The 22,044-nt window shown below is 34.0% G+C and overlaps 3 protein-coding genes across 4 annotated transcripts; 2 read left to right on the top strand and 1 right to left on the bottom strand.

Annotated features, from left to right (window-relative positions):
- The first annotated feature begins 2,325 nt into the window (after window positions 1-2,325).
- Window positions 2,326-4,387, top strand: LOC145955986 (serine/threonine-protein phosphatase 7 long form homolog). Its single transcript, XM_083071544.1, has 5 exons — window positions 2,326-2,740; window positions 2,831-3,257; window positions 3,342-3,426; window positions 3,515-3,913; window positions 3,995-4,387. Exons 1-5 carry the CDS (start codon window positions 2,326-2,328, stop codon window positions 4,385-4,387), a joined length of 1,719 nt encoding a protein of 572 aa, XP_082927670.1.
- A 587-nt stretch (window positions 4,388-4,974) lies between these two features.
- Window positions 4,975-6,822, bottom strand: LOC145955983 (uncharacterized). Its single transcript, XM_083071538.1, has 3 exons — window positions 6,633-6,822; window positions 5,881-6,555; window positions 4,975-5,807 (listed from the first exon to the last, which is right to left on the bottom strand). Exons 1-3 carry the CDS (start codon window positions 6,820-6,822, stop codon window positions 4,975-4,977), a joined length of 1,698 nt encoding a protein of 565 aa, XP_082927664.1.
- A 4,115-nt stretch (window positions 6,823-10,937) lies between these two features.
- On the top strand, window positions 10,938-17,132 carry RLP4 (receptor like protein 4). 2 transcript variants are annotated; one of them, XM_020375325.3, is made up of 10 exons: window positions 10,938-11,283; window positions 12,181-13,236; window positions 13,827-13,974; window positions 14,543-14,614; window positions 14,813-14,884; window positions 15,464-15,535; window positions 15,613-15,690; window positions 15,829-16,010; window positions 16,631-16,779; window positions 16,904-17,132. In XM_020375325.3, exons 1-9 carry the CDS (start codon window positions 11,199-11,201, stop codon window positions 16,759-16,761), a joined length of 1,896 nt encoding a protein of 631 aa, XP_020230914.1. In that variant the 5' UTR covers window positions 10,938-11,198; the 3' UTR covers window positions 16,762-16,779; window positions 16,904-17,132. The 2 variants fall into 2 exon arrangements, with proteins under 2 accessions (XP_020230914.1, XP_020230913.1); XM_020375324.3 differs by having other exon boundaries at window positions 10,940-11,283; window positions 16,873-17,132.
- The last annotated feature ends 4,912 nt before the right edge of the window (window positions 17,133-22,044 follow it).

Here is a 22,044-nt window from a genome sequence, read left to right as displayed (position 1 = left end):
AACTAATATAATGAGAAATAAATTTAAAAACGAAAAAAAAAAATTAATAAATTGAGGCACTATGGCCTACGGCGCCTTTAAGGCGTTAGGGCTCATAGCGCCTCACATGGCGTTTTTTGAAAGTATAATATTTTGTAAATATAAAATATGAAAAAAAAAAATTTAAAAAAATGTCTGATAAAAAAGCAAAAAAAAATTGAAATTTTTCAAAATTTTAATTTTTAAAAAGAGGTAATATAATGTGAAATAAAATTAAAAAGGGAAAAAAAAAATATATAAATTGGGGCGCTATGGCCTACGGCGCCTTTAAGGCGTTAGGGCTCATAGCGCCTCACATGGCGTTTTTTGAAAGTATAATATTTTGTAAATATAAAATATGAAGAAAAAAAATTTAAAAATGTCTGATAAAAAAGCAAAAAAGAATTGAAATTTTTCAAATTTTTAATTTTTAAAAAGAGGTAATATAATGTGAAATAAAATTAAAAAGGGAAAAAAAATATATAAATTGGGGCGCTATGGCCTACGGCGCCTTTAAGGCGTTAGGGCTCATAGCGCCTCACATGGCGTTTTTTGAAAGTATAATATTTTGTAAATATAAAATATGAAGAAAAAAATTTAAAAAAATGTCTGATAAAAAAGAAAAAAAGAATTGAAATTTTTCAAATTTTTAATTTTTAAAAAGAGGTAATATAATGTGAAATAAAATTAAAAAGGGAAAAAATATATATAAATTGGGGGCGCTATGGCCCAGGCGCCTCGGAGGCGCTATGGCCCAGGCGCCTCGGAGGCGCTATGGCCCAGGCGCCTCGGAGGCGCTATGGCCCAGGCGCCTCGGAGGCGCTAGGGCTCATAGCGCCTCCTCTGGCGTGTCATAAATTGATCGCAAGTTTGACCAATCACATAGTGACACGTGGCCATGGGCGCGTTTGAAGCACTGGGGTTCATAGCGCCTCATTGATTCACCGCAGGCTTGCCCAATCAGAGGCTGACACGTGGCACTGCGGTTAAAAAATTCATTTTTTACACTTATAAAAATACTGATGGTCCCCCCCTCCCCCACTTTCACTTGCGTTTTCTGCTGCTTCTCCGGGTAAGTTTGTTTGTTTATTTTTTACTTTAGTTTTTAAAAATTTGTTTTATTAAATTTGTTGTATTTATATTACGTTTTGGTTAATAATAATTTATATTTTTGAATTAGGTAATTATTTATTTGGATTGCTAGATTGCTGGTGCTCGTAAGTTTCTACATTTGAGGTAATTTTTTTTTTAGTTTTTTTTTTTAATATTTAAAAGTCGCTATAGGATATTTATAGTTGATATTAATTAAAATAATTAATATATTTTAATTTTAAATTGATAAAATGATTTCTGTGTAATTTTTATTTATTTAAAACATAATTATAATTAAATTATAAAATGATATAATTAATTGCTGTGTAATTTATATTTATTTCAAAAATAAGTATATTTAACTTTTAAATTGATTTAATTTATTTGTGTGTAATTTATATTTATTTAAAACATAATTATATTTAAATCTTAAATTGATTTAATTCATTTCTGTGTAATTTATATTTATTAAATAATTAAATATATATAAATTTAAAATTGATTTAATTTAATTCTGTGTTATTTATGTTAATTAAAAAAATATTTTGTTTATATTTGAAATTGCTTTAATTTATTTCTGTTTAATTTAAATTTTTTTCGTAAATAAATATATTTAAAATATAAATTGGTATAATTTATTTCTATGTAATTTATATTTATTAAAAATAAATTTAAATTTAAATTTTAAAATGATTTAATTTATTTATGTGTGATTTAATTTATTTTAATTCATTCCCTAAATATCTAAATATACCTTATTTAATATATAAATTATTTATTTGGATTTTGTGTTATTTATTTGGATTATGATTATAATTACTGATTTAAATTATTTAATTGTTTTGTTTATTTATTTATAGTGAAAAGAATAAATTAATTTTTTGGATATTAAATTAATTTATTTGACATTTGTTATAACTGTTATTTTTTATTATTTTTTTCAAATTATTGTTGGTTTATTTGGATTTGTTGCTGTATTTCTTCATCTCAGGTATTTATTATTTTTAGTTTAAATATTTGTTTTTCTCTTAAAATTAAGTAGTTGGAATAAGCTTTATCAAATTATTTATTGAATTTATTTATTATTGTGATTTATTTGAAAATTATATATGATGTTAGTGTGTCATTATTTATTATTTTGGTATATTAATGTTAATGAAATTTAAAAAATAAATTATGTTTTAAAATAATTAATTTTATTACATTTTGTTATAGATGGCATCATCATCATCTTCTACGGGTATGCGTGTGACATGTGGACCAGTCGACGATGATTTATTATCGTTGCAAAATATGCATGTGTCACAGCATGTTTGGAACAGAGATGAAGACAGGAGACTAGCAGCACGACGTGCTGCTCCGTCACGCAGTGGAATTGCAGGAGTTCCACCACAAATAATTTCGTTGCTAGATCAAGCTGGTTTCGGATGGATAGCGCGTGTAAATTATATTAAAGTTAGTCCTGATTTGCTAACGGCTTTGGTAGAGCGATGGAGACCAGAGACACATACATTTCACATGCCATTCGGAAAGTGCACAATTACTCTTCAAGACGTTGGCATGCTTGTTGGTCTTCCGGTTGACGGTGAACCGATAGTATCTCGAGGCGATCCAAATATATTGGAATTAGGTAATTATAAGTTGACTTTAAATTATTCGTAAATTTATAGTATATTGTTAATATTAATAATAGTTAATTTTTTGGTTTGATTTTATGCAGCTGAGGAGCTGTTAGGGGTTGTTCCACCACAGTCTGAAATAAAAGGACATCGCGTTAGGCTATCTTGGTTGGCAGCAATCTTTGGAGACATTGCTGATGACATAGATGATGTACATGTCTTGGCTCGTTATGCTAGAGCCTGGATATTACGTTATCTAGGAGGAGTGCTTGTTCCGGATAGATCTTCAGCGTATGTGTCCTTACGATGGTTGTTGTTTTTGCGCGATTTTGACATTATTAGGGGTTATGCATGGGGTGCAGCTGTGCCTGGATATTTGCATCGGAATTTATGCACCTCAACCGATTACAAAACCCCAAGCTGTGGTGGATTTACTCTTTTATTACAGTTATGGGCATGGGAACGATTCCCAACCATTATCTCTTCACCATTTCCACCTATTCCTCCAGCCAGTCCAATTGGTTTAAGGTACGAGCAAATTTGGAACTTTGTATTTTGACAATTAATCAGTTATTAAAACATTATTTAATTATTTACAATATGTTTTTTCAGGTGGTCAAACACAGGGACCAAAATAAGTATGGGCGATGATATAAAATATTATCGCAAATACTTTGATCGTACTACTAGGAAATCAGTAAGTAATTAACGTTTTGTAGTTTTTAAAAAAACTTTATAAATATTTATTGTATTTTAATTTTCTAATTACAAACTTTATTTTACAGATAATTTGGCAGCCATATCCCCCTGCTGAACAGATGCCCGCTGACTGCACACAGGGGATGCAGATTTGGGGTTCTGTAATTCCCTTACTTTGTATGTGTATTTGTGAATGGCATGAGCCGGATAGGGTGATGAGGCAATTTGGTTGCCAACAACCAATTCCACATCCTCCAATGACTCCTGCAAATGTGCATGCATTGACCTTACGCGGCAAGGTAGACGATGACTGGGCTACAATATTAAGTCCAGCATTACAACATTGGGGTCATCGATATGAATATCACTTCACACCTACTCCTCCACAGGTCGGACTATTAGGTCCGAATTCAGAATATATGAGATGGTACCGGAGGAAAGGGAAGCCGCACATTGATCCAGATGAAGTTAAAGAGTCAGTTTTGGTATGTGTCATTTAGTAATTATATTTGAATACAATATTTTGTCTAAATATAAAGTTCTTATGACATTTGTTGTATATGTAGGGAGATGTAGTTGAATGTCTGGCATACTTGACTTCCCCTACTGGCAGAGATGACTTTTCGTTGGAGGCAGTCACAGAGCAAACTAATCGATTTTTATCGATATCTGATGACTATCTCGCCCGTGTCGTTGAGCCAGCTGAGGAAGCACCCCCTCCTTCAGAGTCATATGAGATGGGGACATTCAATGTTCCTCCATCCTCTAGGGAGGCAACAGGATTAGGACGACGAAGAACGCCAATTGAGGCTGTGGACCAGATATACCCTGCCGTGCAGACAGACCGGAAGGGATTTATTATGTTCCTTCACAGGATTTCACTTATCCTTCCGTCTCCCAGAACACATATTGGTACCATCCACCGCGCCCACCAGGTTTTGAGACATCGGTTCCGATGACGACAAATATTTGTCAAACACTTGGTTTAGAGGAGTCGCCTACAGGATCACCTGAGCACAGGCCCGCAGCATCACCCGAGCCCTTCTTTTCGTCAGAAATGATGGTCATATTTGGGCAATCTCCTTTTGCAACTCCACAACCAAGTGGGCCACAGGATGACACGCAGCATAGTCAGCAAGCCCCATATCATATTCCATATGATGATGCTTATATCACTCATGCTTATACATCAGGTAATATAAAATTTAATTAATTTGTCTATTATTTTATTCTTTTATTTATTATTAATAATGTAAATTTGTATTTTAAATTTGATGTTACAGGGGTTGATTTGCGATCACAGTTTTCAGCTGAGGCTAGTCATCCACCATCGGAGCCACATGTGCGTAGAAATCCTCAAAGGGCGGCAAGAGAAAGACGACGACGATGCATTCTCACTCCTGGTACTGTTAGAGGTGTTGGTCATCATGAGGAGGAAGATGAGGAGGATGATGATTAGACATTGTATATTTATGAACTATTTGATTAACTTTAAAAAAATTTAATCATGGAAAAAAAATTATAATCATCGAAAAAAAATTATACACTATTCATCACGGTTACATATTCTCGGACAATTGCGCCTGTTGTGACCTTCTTGTTTACATATACCACATTTTTGTCGTCGCGTTGAGCTTTCAACCCAGTCCATTTCGTTTCTAATTCTGGTTGATTTTGGTCGGCCTTTCCCACGCACAGATGTTGGATCTGGGACAAGTATCCAGTCCTCATCACTTGGAGGGATTAAGTCTTCATTTCCGATTGGTTCCCAAAGACCAGAATAGGCTCTTAAAACATAATCAGTTGTATAAACTGGATCTATAAACTGGTAGTAATCAATGTTAACGACACCACATGCAGCTATAACATGAGAACAAGGATAGTGAAATGCTGTAAACTTTCCGCATTGACAGTATCGTTCGTTTAGATTAACTACCCATTTCTTTCCCCCGGTTTGTCTTACTGGATCAAATGCCTCTTCAACCTCAAATTTTGAAGCTTGAATGTCATATCTACAAACTTGGTGGGAACAAGCCTCTTCTTGATTTTTTTGCAAAGCCTCAACCAATTTAGAAACGAAAACTTTCCCTGATGAAACTTCAGATAAAGCACGACTACCACGAGTACTGAAATACTCAGCGCACCTGGTATAAGTCGATCGCACTAATGCAGTGATAGGCAGATTTCTACAGTCCTTTAAAACTTTATTAACACATTCAGACAAATTTGTTGTCATGTGACCGTATCTCCGACCATCTGTATCGTATGCTATGCTCCATTTTTCTTTTGATACTCCTCCTATCCACCTTTGAACATCAGGGCTAGATTGACAAAACTTTTCCAGATTACGATCAAAAATGTGTTTACATGGTGTATACCCTGCATACAAATTATGAATGATGCACAATTAGAATAATGAAATTACAAATAATTTTAAAATAATTTTCCTTACCTAACTTCACAAGTTGTTGTTTTAGCTTGCCATCCTTGAATCGAGTATTAAAATTACTTGCAATGTGCCTAATGCAGTACTTGTGATATGCATTTGACGGTCTCCAACCAAGTGCCTCGTTGTCAATGGCCGATTTAATGCTACGATGTCGATAAGAAATTAAGCATATTCCTTGTTTATTTGTAACATGTAGCCGCAAATGAGTCAAAAACCACGACCACGCAAGTAATGTTTCTCCTTCCACCACAGCAAATGCCAGAGGAAGAACATTGTTATTACCATCCTGTGTTGTGGCAATAAGCAGTGTGCCTCGATACTTCCCATACAGATGAGTGCCATCAACTTGTATCAGGGGTTTACAATAATCAAATGCATCACAACACGGCTTGAATGTCCAAAATAACCTGTGAAACTGACGATAACCACGGTGACAACGATTACCAACGAAAAACTCATCATGACACAGATCATAAAAAGATCCAGGCGCAATTTCCTTCATGTATTTAAGCCACCGGGGTAAAAAAGCATAAGATTCTTCCCAATCACCAAATATTTTAACAATTGCTTTTTGTTTAGCCATCCAAGCCTTCCTATATGATATCTTAAACCCAGTTTGAGATGTTATTCTTTCTTGGATAAGGCTAATCTTGATTGTTGGATCTTGGTTAACCATTCCTACATATTAAATATTCAAAATCAGTGATATAAATTATTATTAATATAATATTATAAGTTGCAGTTGCAGAACTTACCTTGTATAAATGATGCAATTAGTTCAGAATCTAACTTATTATGATCTTGTAACAAAGACATGTTCAAACATGTATGACGTCCACCCCATTGAGTCACTTTCCACTTGTCAGATTTCTTTGACTCAATAGCTCTCATGTACCATGGACATCCATCATGCGCATTTGGACATCTAACAACCCACTTTGTCATTTTCGATTCAACTACATAAAAACTCTGATGCATTCTCATTGCATTTTGCTTTACTGCATTTTTTTACTGCATCTTTATTCTCAAACTCCAATCCAACATATAAATCTTCGCCAATAGACCAATTATTAGCCACATCCATCCCTGGGATTTCTTCTTCATCGGGATGACTCCAATTGATATCAGTATAGTGAGGTAAATTACCCCAAAATTGACTTCCACCTAATTTAATCATAGTAAATATTTTAAATTCAATAATGTAAATTTAAACAATTTTTTAAACAAATAACACAAATTGTTGACAAATTTAATTTTCAAATGTTACCTTCAATAGATGGATACATTGAAATTGGTTCAACCATTGGACTTTCAACAATAGCATCTGACTCCACGTCACTATCAGATACTTCACAATTATCGATTTCATCTTCATTTGATTCATCATTGCTTTCATATGACAATGAAACATGATAGTCTTCATCATCTTCGTCATCTTCATCTTCGTCTCTTGTCATCACCGGTGATCGTTGAATTGACAAAATTTCTAACGAAATTGTTGAAGATTCTAAGTTACCTATTTCAGCATGTAATTCCATTATTGGCATCACATTCTGACTCATAAAAGCTTCTATCATGCATTGTACATCATCGTCACTCAATTCCAATGAAGAATATCTGCTCTCACCATGCTGTGAAACAACAAATCTGTAAGTTACAGATAATATAACTTGATTTGACTTAAGATGAAATTTGTCGTGAATCCTTCTCTTTAATATATCCAAAGTTAAACCTCGTTTAATATACATCCCTTTTTTTGGTCCCTCAAATGTTACACCACATTCTGGACTTTCATACATCCTTCCAGTGTAAATATAAGCGATAATTTGATCCATAATATCTGCAGAAAAATTAAAATATTAGTACAAATACATACAACTTATTTAAACTACAAAATATTTCAATCATAAATAACATTTTAAAACTCAACTTAACAGGAGCAAAGAACCAACCAGACTGATTTAGTGGATAAATAACAAATACAGTAACAAAAACAACAAATGAAGTAGAGATTTCGATGTGATTAAATAGAACGGAAGGGGGGTATATATACTACAAGAGTCTCCATCACCTATAACGACATCTGCATAAATTATTTAATAAAAATTTAAAAAATTTCAAGTCGCTATGGGCCATAGCTTCAGTTAAAAAATATATATATTATTTTATAAATACAAAAATTGTTTACAAATTTATAAAAAATTAACAGATAAAAGGGAAAATAAAAATTCATATAATATAAAATGTAAATTTCAAAAAATAAGTAATATAATGTAAAAAAATAATTCATAAAGAAAAAAAAAATTAAAATTTGGGGCGCTATGGGCCACAGCTTCACTCAGGCGTTGTAGCCCACAGCGCCAGTTAAGGAAAATATATATATTATTTTATAAATACAAAAATTGTTTACAAATTTATCAAAAATTAACAGATAAAAGGGAAAATAAAAATTCATTTAATATAAAATGTAAATTTCAAAAAATAAGTAATATAATGTAAAAATAATAATTCCTAAACGAAAAAAAAAAAAATTAAAATTTGGGGCGCTATGGGCCACAGCTCCACTCAGGCGCTGTAGCCCATAGCGCCAGTTAAGGAAAATATATATATTATTTTATAAATACAAAAATTGTTTACAAATTTATCAAAAATCAACAGATAAAAGGGAAAAAATTAATTCATATAATATAAAATGTAAATTTGAAAAAATAAGTAATATAATGTAAAAAAATAATTCAAAAACGAAAAAAAAAAATTAAAATTTGGGGCGCTATGGGCCACAACTCCACTCAGGCGCTGTGGCCCATAGTGCCAGTCAAGGAAAATATATATATTATTTTATAAATACAAAAATTGTTTACAAATTTATAAAAAATTTAACAGATAAAAGGGAATAAAATAATTCAAATAATAAATAATGTAAATTTGAAAAAAGAAGTAAATATAATATAAAAAAATTATTTAAAAATGAATAAAAAAAATTTTGGGGCGCTATGGGCCACAGCGTCAGTTTAAAAAAAATACATATTATTTATTTAAAATTACTTTTTTATAAAAATTTGTTTTCTTTTTATAATTATATAATAATAACTTTCAGTTTATTATATTTATTCTACATTAATATTAATTTCGTATTTTCTTGTCTTTGCTTAGTGTCGCTATGGGCTATATAATTTTTTTTAGCCCATCAGGTGTGGTGCTTCAGCCTATAGCGACAGTGGTCTAGCCCAACCAAGCAAAAAAAAAAAAAACCACGTGTCATGGGTGTCGCTATGGCCCATAGCGACACCCATGCAAACAATCCCAAAGGTGTAAAATGTTTCAAAACAGCCCCATTTTAGTAATAAGTTTCTAGAACTGCCCCACAATGGTCGTTTAGCCAAGTTTATAAGATATAGATTGTTCTTTACTTGTATACATTAATATGTTTATTTCACTGGTCAATGTGATATTTCTAAGTCACATGCAATCTTTACATTAAAAATTAGGCATATGAGTGTAAAATTTGCAAGATTGAATATTTATGAATAGTTTGATAACAATTTAATAACAAGTGACCTAATAAGTTTAACAACAAAAATTGTAAGAATAGACTCTGTTACATCTTAACCTTACAAAATTAACTTATAAAATAAAAATTATTCTCACTACTTATATATATTAATATGATTATTTAACTAGTTGATATCAAATTTAAACATTATATATTTAAAAAATCATACATGAATCTCACTTAACAAAAAAGTATGTATCAAAAAGTTAATGTATAACTAACATTACTGTACATAATTTAAGAATTCTCACTATTTAGGAATAAACGAGAAAAAATATAAAAATAACTTATTCATAAAGAATTATACGTAGGAAAAAAATAAACTAAACATAAAAAATATTATATTCCTGAATTTATATATGTAACTGGTAAGAATAATTTCACAAAACTTGATACAAATGCACTTTTATTATATTTAATTATATAACATGAAGGTCTTAATTACCAAAATATAATATAAAAGTCTTTGGACTATTTCAAGAATTTAGATAAAACTAGGAAACCGTATATATTTTAATAGAACTCATTTTGATTGCTTAAACTTTATTCAATCTAATTATTTTGTAATCAAACACTTATTGAAAAATAAAAACACATTATTTTGAAGTAATAATTCCTCACTCATTAGAAAATGAAAACTAAATTAAGAGCCAATGGAGAAAAGTGACTGCACGATTTCACGTCAAGATGATAGGACTAGGGGCATGGAATTCTTTCGACTTTTTGACCCTTCTTCTCCCCCTATCCGATGATTGCGCCCTGTTCCAATCAGTCTCCAAAGTCAACATCATCTCCAAACTAATCCAACTATTCTCAACCGTCCGATTTAAAGATATATAATTATATATTCCTTCTTTCCTCACAAGATCAATCATGTAATTTCCTTCAGCAGCGTAGTTTAATTAATTAATTTGATATTTTGTCCGTGAACTTGTGCTTCGTACCTAAACCTCCCTCACTCGCTCCCGTTGCTGTTGTCGTTTTACAGCAACAACAAAAAGTGAATCCATCCCCAACATTAAGTGGGGCTCACATGCTAGTAGAAGAATTAACTAAACAACACAAAAACAAAGGATGAATTGGCGTGTGATTGATGCAACTTAACTAAGTTTGTGTTCATATGAATTTGAGTTATAAGATTTTTTTTTAATCATTCATAATAATTTTATTTAACTTGATAAAACATGATTTCTTACTAAAAAAATTCTGTAATTTAAAAAGAAAAAAAACTAACTAAAGAAACAAAAGAAACACACTCATGTCCATTTAAGTATGATTAAAATAACTATCAACAAGTTTAACGTTCTTTGGAATATAAATTAATCTTTTAATTTTCTTCAAATTCAAATCTTGTTGTAAAAATTAATTTGAATATAAGTTTAGATCTGTTTTCGAAAAATAATAATTTTGGATAAAAAAGCTCGGCTCGCAAACAGTGACGATGTACAGCAGAATGCAGACCTACCGTAATAACTAAAACAGACAAGTGAGTGATAATTAATCATGAACCATTAAATAAGCATTAGAACCGTTGAGACAGTTCGCGCCTGCATTAATCGTGATAAGGCTCAGCACCACCGTGACAGCTGTTCGCTTCATTCACGAGTCAACAACTAAACGCAGCAGCGAGTGAATTTCCATTTCCAAATTCCATAGTGTTGCTGCCAAGTGCAGACACGTCCCAGCGCTCTCTCTCTCTCTCTTCCCCTTTCTCTCTCTAGAAAAAAAAATGCCTGGGATGTGAGAGAGAAGAAAGAGGAAGAAGAAGATGCCGAACATAGCATCGTTTCGATTCCTTCTGACGTGGACGCTCTTCCTCTGCTTTGCATTTACTGCTCGTGCAGCTCAACGAGGTCAGCTTCTCCTTTTCTAGGCTTCATTTGCATTGAGTTTGGATTTGTTTGAATTTCACTTTGTTTTGAATTCGATTAAGTTATAGAGTTGAAAATGCGTCTGTGTGTCTCTGCGGGCTGGTGGAATTTATGCTTGAATTTGAATCTGGGTATTGTAGGGGTACATTGGTTTCATCTGGTCGCATGAGAAATTGTTCATGGATTAGAGAAAGGCAAAATGAAGAGGTTTTCCTCCTCTTATTTATTATGTTTATTTTTAAATGTTTTTAGTTTAAATCGTATATAAGAGACAGGGACAGATGGCTTTACTGGATTAAATAGGGGGAAAAATGGGGAAAATTCAATGACATCATCAAATTAGTTTCAGCAACTTACTATTTTGGTTATAGTGAAGGGTTAGCTAAGTTCGAACGTCTTATGGCTGAAATTTATCCGTATTAGAATACTTTGATCTTAAAAATATTAGAAGTACATTGTCCAAACTCTAAAACAAACCAAGTTTACCTCCCATTTTATTATACACCATTCTCAGTATGAACTGGTAACGTATGGAAATTCCTTGAGTTGGCTCTTTGCCAGTTTATCGTGATTTGTGAATCTTGCTTTATCGGGGTCACACGTTGCACAACTGTTGGATAATTGGATTTAATCGAGCCACATCTCAGGGATGTGATCAACTTGTGCTTCTGTGAGTGTGTATGCACCTAATCTATTGACAATTTACAAAATGAGTGTGGAACTTGCAGTAAGCAGTAGTTACTGTTTATTTGGTGGATTTCAGTGTCAATGATACCCCCATGATTGCTTACATATGCTTAAGGATTAGGATTTTCTTAATCTAAATATTTTATCCCCTTTGAGTTTATTTAAATTTCTGAAACCTCATTTTCATTGCAGGGCCATTTGCTATGCGCATAAGCTGTGGGGCTCGTCATAATGTTCAAACAAAACCAACCACTACCCTTTGGTATAAAGACTTTGGATATACAGGAGGCATTCCCACTAATGCATCTAAAACAAGTTACATTGCCCCCCCTCTTGAAACTCTTCGCTATTTCCCCTTGTCAGAAGGTCCTTCAAATTGCTACAACATTAATAGAGTTCCAAAGGGGCACTACTCAATCAGGATCTTTTTTGGACTTGTTGCACAAGCTAGAGCTACCAATGAACCCCTATTTGACATCTCAATTCAAGGAACTCAAATATATTCTTTGAAATCAGGTTGGACCAGTCAGGATGATCAAGCATTTACTGAAGCCCAAGTATTTCTTACGGATGGTTCAGTCTCAATCTGTTTCCATGGCACAGGTCATGGAGATCCAGCAATCCTTTCAATTGAGATTCTCCAAATTGATGATAAAGCTTATTATTTTGGACCGCAGTGGAATCGCGGGTTAATACTTAGAACAGTCAAAAGACTGAGCTGTGGTTTTGGGCAGTCAAAATATGGTGTGGATTATGGTGCAGATCCCCGGGGAGGGGACAGATTTTGGCATCATATTAAAACTTTTGGTGAGGATTCTGATCGACCTAGATCTGTTGAAACTAGAATCAAACAGGCATCACATCCACCAAATTTTTATCCAGAAACTCTGTATCGATCAGCACTTGTAAGTACTAGTAGCCAGCCTGAATTAACATATACATTGGACGTTGATCCCAACAAAAACTATTCTGTTTGGTTACATTTTGCGGAGATTGATAATTCAGTGACTGCTGAAGGTCAAAGGGTCTTCGACATTATGATAAACGGTGATATTGCTTTTAAAGATATTGACATTGTGAAATTGAGTGGGGATCGTTACACTGCCCTTGTGCTTAATACTACTGTTACTGTTAATGGGAGGACTTTGACCATCACATTGAGTCCCAAAAAAGGTAGTTTTGCCATAATCAATGCCATAGAGATATTGGAGGTAATAATGACCGAGTCAAAAACATTATCAAATGAAGGTACGTACATCACTGTATTTTTCAGCTTGAATTTTCGTACTGAATACTGATGTGTTATATTTAACATGTAATTAAATAAAATGTGGGTTGACTATGGAGGAGACTTGAATTCATAATAACCTCATACAATCTGGATTATGTTCAGGTTTAAGGCAAGTAATGAAATAATATTTACATTCTTAGGAATTTATCAGTGATAGCATCATACATTTCCTGCCCTCTTTTCCCTCATATTAATTAACACACCTCATGATACTCAATTATTTAGGTCTGTGGGTCATTATCAATACAACATGGAATTTGTTTATACATTAGACCAAATTATGTGCCGGTACTTGCTACTGTTAGATGCATTATCATACTTCTTAGGTCTCTTTGTCTTGTCACATTTTACCTTAACTGATTTCTACTTTTGTTTTTGCTTCCTCTTCCATAGAGATGACATTTGAGCCTAGTATTGGTTTGTTGCTTTATGATACTGTTTATTTACTTTTCTCTTATTTATGTACTATTATTGTAGCAAATGTGATTTCTTTGTAATCCAAATGCATATAAAAATTTGCTAGTTGATCTTTGTTCTTTTACTCTAGTTATGGCTTTACAATCATTGAAGAAGGCTTTGGGGCTTCCTCCCAGGTTTGGGTGGAATGGTGATCCATGTGTTCCCCAACAACATCCATGGACTGGTGCAGATTGCCGATTAGACAAAAGTAGCAGCAAATGGGTCATTGATGGACTGTAATTTCTTATTATCCTTATTCTTAGGCTTTTATTGTATGTTTGGTTATGTGGTAGCCTTTAATTTCAATCTTCCTCATGTTAATTCTTTTACTAAATTTTCTCTCATTTTTTTTCTTCTATTTTTGTACCGAAACCAATAATCAAAACTTCTTCTGCATCAGAGTTTCCGATTATGAATCCCATGAAAAAATAAAATAAAGTTAGAAGACTTTCTCTATAAGCCTTTGGGTGCAATGCTAACTTCCATTCAAACACAGATGCATGAATTTTTTTCTCCATACATAATTTCTTCACTCATTTGGGAAGTTTAAGTTTTTTTGCCTTATGAAATCACCCTTTTTATGTTCCTTTTTTGAGGAAGTAACTCTTACTTTGACCCTCCCCTTTATTAAATTTCTTTGGAGTTTGGGCCCTGATCTTATTCATCAGTCAAAATAAACTTACAACTCCACTCTGCACACATAGCTAATAGGTTTGTATCACTGGGGTACAATGCCATTGTATTTTGCTTTTGAGAACTGTATTGAATATTTAATTACTTGGTGCTGTATCTGTTGCTGAGCAGTGGTCTTGACAATCAAGGTCTGAAGGGTTTTTTGCCAAATGACATTTCCAGACTGCATAATCTACAAATCCTGTGAGTTTTAAATAGTTTCCTTTCGGGAAAACATTATTATTTATGTTGTGGCATTGTGGGGATGTATGAGTTGTGCTCGATATGTTGATAACAAAATAAAGCCCTGCTTATCAAATAACAAGTTGCATGACAATTGAGAAGTACTGATATAGTGATACTCAATATATTAATTGAGCTTATGTTACTTGTACATTGTAGAAACTTGAGTGGAAACAGCATTCGTGGGGCTATTCCATCCTCACTTGGAAAAATAACTAGCTTGCAAGTGCTGTAAGTGATTTCTTCTTCTCAGTCCATTTGGCAAATTGCTGTATTTGTCTTTATTTCGTAGGTCACAAAATATATGGTACAATGCCAATATCTGATTCTCATCTTCAGCACAGGTGTATTAGGAATTCATGTCGGCTTCGGCTTCAAATCATGTCTTCAAATTTTCAGTGTGAATTAAACCTTAGAGGCCTTAATTTGAGGCATTAGTTAGACCCAAGGGACGAGATATACTTGGCATGAAAAATGAACTTGTATATGTACTTTTTCCTCAACATACACATTTGTTGTCCCTAATCTTCATAAATCCTACTTACTATTTGGGCTTCTTACTTAGATTTAAGCGTTTGGGTTGCTCCAAAACTATGTATGAAGCTAAAGCCTCTAAAATAAAGAACAAACAGAAAGTGAATGGGAAACTTTTCCTCTTATGTAATTTACTTGTAATTCAGTTTCTTTATGCTTTGATTTAAACAACTCTGAGATTAGCTATTTAGCTTCACTGTTAAATTATGGGAAGTTTTGAATCTTTGCTATGGCTATCATGGTGATATGATTTCTGAATGCCATGTACACATGCAGTGACATATCCTACAACTTTTTCAATGGATCAATTCCTGAAAGCCTTGGACAATTGACATTGTTACAAAGACTGTAAGATTTCTTAGTGTTTACCTTGACCATAAAGCAAATAAATGGATTAGAAGTCTGTATTAAAAGTCTTCTTGCAGGAACCTTAATGGCAACTCCCTGTCTGGAAGGGTCCCAGCAACACTAGGAGGAAGACTTCTGCATGGGGCTAGCTTTAAGTATGTTGTCAAATGCTAAACTCTAGAATAAACTTAAAGAATATTTGTATGCAATGGGAGGAGAAGCATGTCAATGTGCTAGTCCTCCGCTTTCTCTGTGATTAAGGTTGCTAAATCTACACTTGTGGATGGCTGCAGTTTTACTGATAATGCAGGTCTATGCGGCATACCTGGATTACCTACTTGTGGACCTCACCTTTCTGCTGGTGCTAAAGTTGGTATTGGGTTAGGTGTTTCTTTTACTTTTCTACTTCTTATTACCGGTTCGGTTTGCTGGTGGAAAAGGCGGCAGAATATTCTCCGGGTTCAGCAAATTACTGGTAAGAATGTTAACTTGTACTCGAAGTCGAAGACATTAATATATATAGGGGCTCGTGGGCGGCGTTTTATTGTTTGTATTGAAGTGTTCTTAACGGGAACTCCGTCGAGTAGAAACAATCATTTATATGGAAGCGTTATGAGAATTAGTTATGTGTTTTACTGATCATTCCCGCCCTAAAGGCAATGGATAAAAAATGAACGAATATTTTTTTTATATTAGAAATTGTGCTAAAAATATATTAGTAATAATAAATGTCACTTCTCAACTAAAAAAATTTCACTGTTGATTTTTTAACCATTGCCCCTGGTAAAACCGTCAGTAATGTAGTGTGTTATTTTTGGTCCACCTAGTCGCATCCCAAGTTTTATTTCCCCTCTTTCTAGTCTCTATACATCCTGGTGTTTTCAACCAGATACATTATGTAAAAGGTTGAAAAAATGTTTTTTTAAAAAAAACAGATACATTATGTTTCACACTAGTTTCCCAGGATAAAATAAATTCGAATTTGAGGGAAATTTGTTACTTCAAACTTTGGTTTAATTAGGAAAAATGAGAAAAGCCCACGAATAAGTGAAATGACCTTGCTAAGCATTGAGAAATTACGATTTTCTTTTGCAGCAAGAGCAGCTCCGTATGCGAAAGCAAGGACCCAGTTTTCACGTGACATCCAGATGACAAGGCATAACAATAACAATTATGGCAATGCTCACACTGCTGCGGAGAATGGGCCTATCTTGCTTTCACGATAACACCCCATTGTTATTCTGGTAGCTTTTGAGGACAATGCTAGCTTCTTCTGTTTCCTATCTTAAATTGTTTCTTTTAATTAGAGAAACCTATTAATGTGGCACTAATGGCAGGGTAATCTGATCTGATGGCTGTTCCCCATAGCGTGCTTCCCCAAATATTGACAACACTTTCTTGTCCCCCTTGAATCACTTCTTACAAGCTGGGAACCCTCTTAATTTGTAAATCATAATTTTGTACATCATCTTTACGTTTTCGTCTCCCATTCTCTTTGAACTTTTATACATATTTTTTCTTTTTTCTATTTGTTAGTAGAGGTTTTGTAACATTTAAAAAGTTGAAATGCAAATAGAAATCATGATGTTCTATGAAAGTTGGATAAGCAAGGCCTAATTTACATAATACGTAACACAGTTTTCATTTATATACTGTCTATATGTTAGGTGCGGATCATTTTAATGGGCAGTATGATTGTTTATGCGTTGATAAGGAAAGAGAAAAACCTACCGAATTGCCAAATTTGCATTAGCTGAAAATTGGTTTCTGAATTGAATTAGGGAAGAAGAACAAGTCATGTACCAAATAAAACCCAAACCTATCCCAGTATGGTCTGGATTTCTTGATCTGCTAGTCCATGGTAGGCTTATGAGGGCTCACGCAGGATACATATTAAATGAGTCCTTTTTTTTTATGTAAAATGAATAATGTTTTTTCAGTGTATGGAAAAATGAATAATGATTATTATATATTTTCGTTAATAATTAATGTTTACATTAAAATATGTAAGTTATGTGACTTTAAAATATGTATCATCGTAAGGTCATTTTTGGTAAGTACAAAAGACCCAGAACCCTTAACCACTATTTTTTTTTGGCGGTTTTATTTTATGCAACAGTACAAAAGACCCAGAAGCAAAGACCCCAATAGACCACAATCCCGAGAGGCCCAGCAAACACTTGCATCTGAACAATTTAATATAACGAAATACGACAGAATCGAACATGATATATACATTTTAGTTTCAGAAAAACAGGTGGAATCGAGGAAAAAAAAAATTAAAATGGAACGTTTTGTTATATCACATCTTGGACATGAAGCCCCACGAACTCCATCTTGGACAACAGGGACCTCACAAGGATTGTACATGTAAGACTCCTTCAATTTCCCAAACTTTCTCTTTGAAGGTTTGAAGAAGTCAGGACGGCTTCTCTTAGCAATAAATGGAGCCCTTGCCAATAGAACCCTGAAAGCCAACGTTTGAATGATTGTTTAGTAATTTATGTAGGAATAATGTTTTCATCCGTGACATAATAAAATCATTCCAAGATTTTAAAATGTGAAAATTATATAGGATTTGGAGTTGAAGGAAACTCATAGACCATAGCACTTCTCTCTCGAATTTGAAGAACTTAAATTTACGAGACTTTATTCTAAATAGAAACTTAATATACTTTTTCTTTCGGGTCAAACTGACCCTTTGTCTAATAAATTCCTAACATTGCTAAAATTCTTAAGGGATCCTTAACCCCAAAGTCTCTCAACACTATAAAAATCCAACTTAACAATATAAAAATGACTTAAAATAACTATAACACTTCACGACTAATAATATTACACATTTATTTATATTTAAGACACAAATTCTACTTGTATTAGTATTTTGAGTATTTTGATGTAACACTATATAACTTTCTTCTTTACAAAGAATGTTATTTTGCTGAATTCCCAATTAAATAAGTGAATGGATCTTCATTTTCAGTGCTACCGGTAAATGGAGATCATAATTTTGAACATATTATTTAAACTTAAAGACATGAAAAAGAACATATTAATTCATAGATGACTGGTATAACTTTAGATATATGAGAAAATGTTAGTTCGGAGAACATTAAGGTTAATTATTTTTCTTAAGATAAAGACAATTATTTGTTCAAAAATAATTTTTTTAAATATTATTTATGTATATATTTTTTTATTAAATACTGTAGTATTACAAATTCATATTTTTATTCTGTTTTTTTTAATATGATATTGGAATTAAGTATTCTCAACTAAAAATAGAGATTAATCCCGTTAAGAATCGTGAATATTCACACAAAGTGAATATTTTCCTTGTGTCTAAAAATTAGTTAAAAGATACAAAATATTACCACGTATGTTAACAAGTGTTGATACCTATTCTTATTCCTAGTTAAGAGGGTCAATCAATTTTATCATCCACTTACTAGTTAAAGCGTCAAAATCATCACAATTTTGATCCATTTACTCACATGTATTTCTTTTATACTTTTTATGAATTAAATGCAACGAACTTGTTTGCTTTTTTTTTTAAAAAAAAATCTATTTTATTACTTATATAAAGGTGATAATCATATTTGGTGTACATATTTTTTTTTAGACGATTTTATCTTCAAAATTTTTAAATACTAAAAATTAATTATATTTACAAATTTAAAATTTGAAATCAAGACCTTAAAGATTGAGAACTAGGTGTAATACTAGTTAATTCAATAAATATTTATATTTTTTATAAACATTCTTATTAAATAAAATGTAAAAATACATATTGCTTAGGCCTATTAGTAGTTTATAAAATTAATAAATGTAAAAATTTATATATTATTTAATACATATTATATTTGTTTTTATGTTTTAATTTTTTTTAAGAAATATATATATATATATATATATATATATATATATATATATATATATATATATATATATATATATGCATATTATATTTGTTCTTTTGAACTCGAACGACATTATGTATTTTTCATAGGCTTTTGAGTCGACCTTTGGTGGTCCGATCAATTGGTTTTTACTATACAAGGGAATCAAATGAGTGGAAACTAATGAGTAAATAAGGAAATTGTTCCGGTATTGGAGACCGCCGCCGAAGAACCTTTAGCGATATCAAGCTAAAAGAACTTGACAGCAGTCTTAACCTATAACATTTGATGAGAGTAACCTACTTTCTTAGACCTAATCATTGCTATATATAATGGTGTAGCGTTACAGACATGAATCGCACACTCCTCTTTATGATCTCATAAATCACGTCCCATTGTGGACTCGTAACTCCCGGTATTTATTACCGTTCCCACGGATTGTGGGATCTTATTGATTGTTTGAGTGAGCCAATGAATCTTCCCATATTTGGGTCCCTATTATGGGCTCGGCATTTTGTCGATGTGCCTCAGGTCGGCCAATGGGAGACCACCATGGTACATAGCCCTCCGTGCTCAAGCACTAAAGTGCGAAGAGCATGTTGGGTCGGTATTGCGTAGGTTTGATTTGATCGGTTTTTGGGGGACCTCCATGGTGCATTTTGTCGATGTGCCTCGGGTCGGCCAATGGGAGACCACCACAGTACATAGCACTCCTGCTCATGCACTAAAGTGCGAAGAGCATGTTAGGTTGGTATTGCGTAGGTTCGGTTTGATTGGTTTTTGGGGGACCTCCATGGTGCATTTTGTCGATGTGCCTCGGGTCAGCCAATGGGAGACCACCAAGGCACATAGCCCTCCATGCTCAAGCACTAAAGTGCGAAGAACATGTTGGATCGGTATTGCGTAGGTTCGGTTTGATCAGTTTTTGGGGGACCTCCATGGTGCATTTTGTCGATGTGCCTCGGGTCAGCCAATAGGAGACCACCACGGTACATAGCCCTCCATGCTCAAGCACTAAAGTGCGAAGAGCATGTTGGGTCGGTATTGCGTAGGTTCGGTTTGATTGGTTTTTGGGGGACCTCCATGGTGCATTTTGTCGATGTGCCTCGGGTCGGCCAATGGGAGACCACCACGGTACATAGCCCTCCATGCTCAAGCACTAAAGTGCGAAAAGCATGTTGGATCGGTATTGCGTAGGTTCGGTTTGATCAGTTTTTGGGGGACCTCCATGGTGCATTTTGTCGATGTGCCTCGGGTCGGCCAATGGGAGACCACCATGGTACATAGCCCTCCATGCTCAAGCACTAAAGTGCGAAGAGCATGTTGGGTCGGTATTGCGTAGGTTCGGTTTGATTGGTTTTTGGGGGACCTCCATGGTGCATTTTGTCGATGTGCCTCGGGTCGGCCAATAGGAGACCACCATGGTACATAGCCCTCCATGCTCAAGCACTAAAGTGCGAAGAGCATGTTGGGTCAACATTTTGCCGACCTGCTTTGGTCGGTCTGTGGAAGACCTTCATGGTACATAGCCCTCCATGCTCGAGCACTAAGGTGTGAAGAGCATGTCACGTAGGCATTTTGTTGACCTACTTTGGGTTGCAACTTGGGGCACACCGTTTGACTTGATTTATGTTGATCGTCTAAATTTCGACCTTAAAGTGCTCTTCACACTAAGGTCTTGATCGTCAAAATGCCGACCTTAAAGTGCTCGTTGCACCAAGGTCTTGATCGTCTAAATCCCAACCTTAAAGTGCTCTTCACACTAAGGTCTTGATCGTCTAAATTCCGACCTTAAAGTGCTCTTCACACTAAGGTTTGGGTCTTCTAAATTCTAACATTAAGGTGCTCTTCACACCAAGGTTTGGATCGTCTAAATGCCGATCTTAAAGTGCTCTTCGCTCCAAGGTTTGGATAGTCAAAATGCCGACCTTAAAGTGCTCGTTGCACCAAGGTGTTGATCGTCTAAATTCCGACCTTAAAGTGCTCTTCACACTAAGGTCTTGATCGTCTAAATTCCGACCTTAAAGTGCTCTTCACACTAAGGTTTGGGTCTTCTAAATTCTAACCTTAAGGTGCTATTCACACCAAGGTTTGGATCGTCTAAATGTCGATCTTAAAGTGCTCTTCACACTAAGGTCTTGATCGTCTAAATTCCGACCTTAAAGTGATCTTCACACTAAGGTTTGGGCCTTCTAAATTCTAACCTTAAGGTGCTATTCACACCAAGGTTTGGATCGTCTAAATGCCGATCTTAAAGTGCTCGTTGCACCAAGGTCTTGATCGTCTAAATCCCGACCTTAAAGTGCTCTTCACACTAAGGTCTTGATCGTCTAAATTTAAAGTGCTCTTCACACCAAGGTTTTGATCGTCTAAATTCCGACCTTAAAGTGATAATCACACCAAGGTGTGGATCGCCAAAATTCCGACCTTAAAGTGCTATTCACACTAAGGTTTGGGCCTTCTAAATTCTAACCTTAAGGTGCTCTTTGCACCAAGGTCTTGATCGTCTAAATTCCGACCTTAAAGTGCTCTTCACACTAAGGTCTTGATCGTCTAAATTCCGACCTTAAAGTGCTCTTTTGCACCAAGGTCTTGATCGTCAAAATGCCG

This window comes from Cajanus cajan, chromosome 1 (genome assembly GCF_000230855.2).
Source record: "Cajanus cajan strain Asha chromosome 1, NIPB_CcT2T_4, whole genome shotgun sequence".
Classification (NCBI taxonomy): domain Eukaryota; kingdom Viridiplantae; phylum Streptophyta; class Magnoliopsida; order Fabales; family Fabaceae; genus Cajanus; species Cajanus cajan.
This window is presented reverse-complemented; position numbering and strand designations above follow the sequence as displayed.